General features: G+C 58.9%; 1 protein-coding gene across 2 annotated transcripts in view; it reads right to left on the bottom strand.

The window, feature by feature from the left end:
* Positions 1-1056: 1056 nt before the first annotated feature.
* Positions 1057-6000, bottom strand: part of LIG1 (DNA ligase 1) — a 38386-nt gene continuing 33442 nt past the window's right edge. For both annotated transcript variants that reach the window (XM_059383025.1, XM_059383024.1), the window contains 4 exons: positions 5027-5080; positions 4335-4478; positions 2827-2919; positions 1057-2702 (listed from right to left, as the gene is read on the bottom strand). In XM_059383025.1, coding sequence (XP_059239008.1) covers positions 2619-2702; positions 2827-2919; positions 4335-4478; positions 5027-5080 — 375 coding nt within the window. In that variant the 3' untranslated portion in view covers positions 1057-2618. The remainder of the gene's footprint in view (positions 2703-2826; positions 2920-4334; positions 4479-5026; positions 5081-6000) is intronic.

The raw sequence follows: 6000 nt of genomic DNA, 5'->3' as shown, positions 1-6000 counted from the left end.
CCCAGAATAGAACTGGATGGTCTCGAAACCGGGGATTAGAGCGGAGGGCACCTATTGATTCGCTTTCCAGCGGGCCTGCAGGGTGCTCGCTCCAAGCCGGGTCTCCACCGGCCTCCAGGCCTGTGAAGATGTAGCGGACATGGCCCAAGGCCTCAGGGAGCAGCAATCACTGAGGCCAGTGACAGTCCGACTTCAGGAAGTGGCCACCCACAGCAATTAAGGGCGAGCGAGCGAGGGGGTTGGGGAAAGAAAGCCCAAGGAGGCGCTGAGGGTCTCTACCGGTGGGGTTGGGAGGGAATCAGGACAGGGAGCCAGAGTTCAGATCGGGTGTGGGAGTGAGGGGGTGCCCACACAGTGAGGAGTTCTAGGGACAGCGGGGCACAGAGTGTTGGGACACGGGGAGAGGAGCCTGGCGGGCCCTGTGGGAGCAGCAGCAGCTGAGTGAGAAGATGTTGAAGGCAGGTCCCTAGGATGTCCACTCACGGGGGCAGCATGGTGTAGGGCCTGGATGCGGGGTCAGGGCCAGAAGGGCAGTCCTGCTGCACAGGGTAGGGGCGCGGAAGGGAGAGGGGTGGCACGCAGGATTCTACGACAGAGAAAGGGAAATCAGGTTCCTCACGGGTACAGAAAGGGGGGGAAAGGAGGAGTCTGCAGTATCGGGATGAGAATCAGAGGCACGGGTTTGTACTGGGTTTCGGTACAGAGAGAGGGACCTAATAGTAAACACAGACGTCACGGGTGCACGGGGATGTCATCGAGCTAAGAGGACACCTCCAGCATCCGGGGCTTGACTTCTAAATACCATTCCCCACGAAAAGGGCCTGAGTCCTGGGAGACTAGGCTGCTCCCACGTCTGGAGCAGGAAGAGCAAGTCTAAGATGACCCTAAAACCTCTTGGGCAGTAAAGCAAGGACAGAGTTGTGGGGTCCCGGCAAAGGGACAGAGGTCAGCCGGAAGAAGCTCCCCGGCCATATAAGGGGCAATTTGAAAATCCAAATAAACAACAACAGGGCATACAGGGTAACACAGGAAACCAGGAATCCATACGGTCAGCAGTAAGAGTGCCAGGTGTGGTAGTATTTATTTACATCGCACAAGGTACCCCTTACAATATGCTAATTGCAAAGGAGGATCGCTTTATAGGGGGGACACCGAGCAGACCGTATCTTCATCAAATGATTCAAATGAACATCATCAGTAATGTGACAATTCGAAATTATATATTCGATTCATGCACAATAATGAATGAGTGCTCCTGTCCCCTCCCCTGCTCTGCACACACTTCCCAGGACTCCGCTCCGAGCACCTTCTGCCCTTGATGGGTCTCGACAAGTTCTAGAAGCATTGCACCAAGGAAAGATGTTCTAGCTGCTGCCCCCAGCCCCTGGACCTCTCACCCCAGGGTCATCCCTTCACCATCTGCATCTCCAGCCATTGGCAGGATCTTGTCACTTCCAGACCTTCACTGCTTGAGGGATTAGGTTCCACACCCTCGAGGGGCCACATGAGGCTCCCCCCAAGAGGCACTCTGGGAACAGGGCCTCCTGCAGACCACCTGGACCGAATCCTGGCCCTCTGTCTCCTAGATAGAGGATGTAGGGAAACTAACTTCCATCCCTTTGCCTCAGTGCCCCCACCTGTCAAATGGGGGTATAAAAATTGTTGCACGGGTCTTTGGTGAATGAGGACTTCCCCGCCCAGCCCTGGCAGAGGGCCAGGCGGCCACAGCTGCTCGGGTGCATGTGTTCTCGGGTGTCTGCAGAGGCGTTGGGGGAGAAAGAGCATGCCCCCTGCCCTGCTTTCCTCAGGAAGACTGGGTTCTGTGCCTAAGGGAACCACGGGGCTGGGGATCTATGGGTGACCAAACCTCACGGCTCAGACCCCAGAATCAGCAGTCCCCAGTCGGTGGGCCGTAGAGCTGGGGAGGGGGTCTCACAGTCACTGCACTGACTGTCTCCCACGAGGATGGGGTCTGGAGCCGGACTGCTGGGTTAGAACCCCGGTGCGGGCCTGGATGCCCAATCCCTGCTCTGTGCCCTACACCCCCCACTGCCTGCCTGGCAGGACTGCTGCGGGTTACTGGAGTTAACATTTATGGTCAAGGCCACCGCTGTCTCCTACTGTCTCCTAATAGCATGTAGCATGTCTCTGCTGTCTCCTAATAGCATGTGGCTGCTTAAAGGAAAATTCATGAAAATGAAATAAAACACACCATGGCTCAGTGGTCGGGCACGGCCAGTGGCCGTCCTGCTTGGCTGTGTGGACATGAGATGTTTCCAGCGCCATGGAAATGCATGGAAAGGTGCTGGCATGGGGCCTGTCACATGCCACCCATGTGGGAGCTCCTTGGGGCTGTACCCCAGAGCCCAGCACACATCCTGACACAGCGCCGGGTGTTCAATAATTATTTATTGAAGAAAATGATCGAATAAATCCCAGACCCCACTTAACCCATCCCCCTCACACACACACACACACACACATAGACGCACACACGCATGCACACGTGTGACACTCCAGACCCCCCCCGACCGCAACAGCAGGTCTGCCGAGCAAGAGGACATCTGCGTGTCTGCCCCTCTGCGCCCTCGGCCCCCAGCCCCTGGGCGGGCAGGAGCCTAGTAGAAATCTTCCGGGTCGGAGTCCAGATCCGCGCCCTGCTGATTCTGAATCTGACTCTGCTTCCTGTACAGCGAGGCCACCTGCAGAGAGCGGGCAGTGGCGGAGGGGCTCAGAAGCCCCAGGGCTGCCCCCCAACCTCAGTTCCAGAACCCTCCACCGAGCAGCTGGTGTGGCCAGGCAAGCCCACCCCGGCTGAGGCCTCACCTGGGCGCTGGTGGTGGCCTCCTCTGGCTTCTTGTCTTCACGGACGCGGATAAACCGAGGGAAGCGAAGGGAGATCCCCTTCTCACCATCCACCTGGGGGAGGGGGCGAGGGTGGAGATGCTCCTGGGGTCCAGGCCACAGGCCGCTCCCGGCAGCAGGTCCCCAGCCCGGGTCTCCTCCCCGTGCCTGCCCTCTGGCCTCGGTTTCCTGATCCATACAACGGGGCCAAGCAACGGGTTGTCAAGACCGAATAAGGAAATAAAGCACTTGTAGTAACTAGGAGAGCTTGAGCTCACATTTTTTGGGGCACCCAACAACGGGCTCCATTGGAGCACAATGACAGCTTAAGAGCCAGCAGCTGGGACCTCGGCTGCCGTCCTATTGTCACCCGGGGGCAGGGCAGCAGAGACCCGGGGTAGGTTTGAGAACCAGACAGCACAGTTCGAATCCCAGCTCCCAGCTCAGGGGCTGTGTGACCCCGGCCCAGCACCCTCGGATCCGGGGCTCTACCCACCCCCACCCAGCTGCAGGCCGGGCTCGCTCAGTGCTTCGTGAGCATGGGAAGGTGTGGGGCAGGGCCCGGCCTGCGAGCAGGGCGCCCGCTTCGCTCGGAAGCTCCGTCTACGCCGCTCCTGCTACTTGTCACCGAGGGACCCTGACTGCCTAACAGGGAGCCTGAGCGAGAAATGTTAAGACAGAAATTTGATGTAAAAAGGCGAGTTCTGGGGCGCCCTGGGGGGCTCAGTCGGCTGAGCGTCCAGTGCTTGGTTTAGGGCTCAGGTCACGACCTCAGGGTTGTGAGGTCAAGCCCTGAGCCAGCTCTGCGCTCGGCTGAGTCTGCTTGGGATTCTCGCCCTCTGCACCCCCAACCCCTGCACTCTCTCTCTAAAATAACTAGATCTTGGGTGAAAAAACAAACCCGAGTTCTGCCTTTAAATTTTAAGTCCACTCCCAATCAGAGAGGTACACGCTAGCTAGAGCCTGAAGTCTGAGGGGACTGAAAAGGAAACACATTTTGAACTCAAGCCTTCCCAAGCGCCGGGCCCGCCGTGGAGCTGGCCTGGGGGGCGGAGCCACTGGTCAGGGAGATCAGCCTGGGGATTTAAAAACCTGGCAGCGTGGAAACGAATTACGGTCGGGAAAGATGGGCCCCAGCCAACGTCACTGCCCAGCAGGAAGTGTCCCAAGCTTTACATTCAGAAGAACTGTGTTTTCAAAAACACTGAGGAGCCGAATGTGAGCTTATTGGTATTAAAGAAAATAACTTCAGTGTCTACTTTCTGCACCTGTGGAATTTCTTTCTTTCTCTCTCTCTTTTTTTTTTTTAACATTGAGACGTGGAGCCCGTTGTTGGGTGCCCCAAAAAATGTGAGCTCAAGCTCTCCTAGTTACTACAACCCGGGCACAGGCGTGGGCTCCATCTCCCGTCTTGCTCTCCATCTCCCATCCAGAAGCTTGACCCCAGGTCCCTCCTGCTGCCTTTGGCCCGCAGGGCCCCGGCTACTTACCAGGCCCCGGGCAGCGGGGTAGATGGGGGACAGGGACAGGTCAGCGCATTTCACCTCCCATACGGCGCTGGGGTCCAGCCAGTGGTCAGGGGCCACGGCGCCGTCCACCCGGACATAGGGGCGCGGGCTGGGCAGCACCAGGGCCTGCGGGCAACGGCAGTGGGTGTGAGGACAGGGTCTCGGGTCTCCAAGTCAAGGCTGGGGGTTGGGGATCGGGGAGACGGGTAAGGGGACAAAATGGGGCACGAGTACAGACGGTGACACAGGCATGTCTTAAGGGAAAAGCCTGGGCGGGGATGGGGGTAATGAACAAAAGAGCCAGAGAGACAGAGAGAAAACTGAAGACTGTCACAGAAGCAGAGAGAGCACAGGAAAGGGAGTTGTACCCGCAAAATACCTGTGACCGTGCCACCAACAGTCCCAATTACTAGGGGCTTCCCCAGTCCTGTTGGGGTTCACTCAGGGCAGACTCAGGGACCCCCGCGAGAGTGCTCCCCATGACTTATCCCCTCCCCTCAGGGCAGCAGAGGTTCCCTCACCCACACCCTGGGCTAGCAGTTGGCAGAGCTGGGACTTGAACCTGGACATGTGGGTCTCCTGAGCCTGTTCCAGCACCTGCAGCCCCTATGAGGGTGAAGGGCCAGAGCCTTGCGCACACACAAGGCGACAGGGGGCGAGGCTGTGCCCCTCACCTGGAGCCTGTGGTGGTGCTCCTCCAGCTCCTCGTCACTGAAGCCGGTTCCGAGCTGCGGGGAGGACAGTGGCTCAGCCGTGCAGCCTGGGGCTCCTGCCGCCAAGGACCCAGCTCTGCACAGGGGAGGCCCCCACCCTACCCCGGCCAAGCCAGAACCCACGGAAACCACAGAGGAAGTGCCGGGGGTGGGGGTGCCTGGATGGGGATCCCCTCTCCCAGCGGCGGTCCCCTGCCCACCCGCAACCCATCACTTGGCACTTGCTGGAGAAGCCCTGGCTCCTTCCATCCGGTCCCCAGGCTCGCCCATAGCCCACTGGCCCCGGAGCAGGCTGTCTTCTCCGATCTCCACACTGCCGAAGATTTTCCCTCACCTACCCACGTTGTCCAACCTAACAAAAACTCGGCTGCCGGCAGACATGGCAAGATGCACGTCTCCAAACCACAGATAGGAAATGCCAACCGGAAAGCCCTCCGTGTGTCGAGAGCCTTCGGTGGTTTCTCTGGCACAGAGCTCTTCCAGAACACTGTCGTGGGTCGAGAGTGTGAGCCAGAGCCGGGCTTGTGCCCCGCGATACATCCGAACGGGTAAGGCCACCTCTGCCATGGCTCCCTGGGGCTAAGCACCTTGTGCGGTGCGGAGTCACTCGTGAGAGCCACGCTGGCCACGAGGGACCCGGCCAGCTGCGCGGAGCGCACCCATCTCTTGGAACACTCTTCCACAAGTGTTTGTGAAAAATCCCAGGTCACCTCACTAATGCAGGGTCAGGGGCTGGTTGAGGGAGGCCCCTGATCATGAGTTACAGGAAGGACTGGCCATGACAGAGGCCAGCCCAAGCCTCCATGATGGGCTCCCAGGGTAGAGGCCCCCGCAGGGAAAGACAGATTTTGCTCTCTGAGGAGAAAGCAACCACCCCAGCCACTTAGCCCTCAGAGAAGTAGTCCCCACCCCACCCCAGGTTGGTCCTTTATTCT

This window comes from Mustela nigripes, chromosome 17 (genome assembly GCF_022355385.1).
Source record: "Mustela nigripes isolate SB6536 chromosome 17, MUSNIG.SB6536, whole genome shotgun sequence".
Classification (NCBI taxonomy): Eukaryota; Metazoa; Chordata; class Mammalia; order Carnivora; family Mustelidae; genus Mustela; species Mustela nigripes.
The sequence above is the reverse complement of the archived record's forward strand: the minus strand, read 5'-3'. Positions and strand labels throughout refer to the sequence as shown.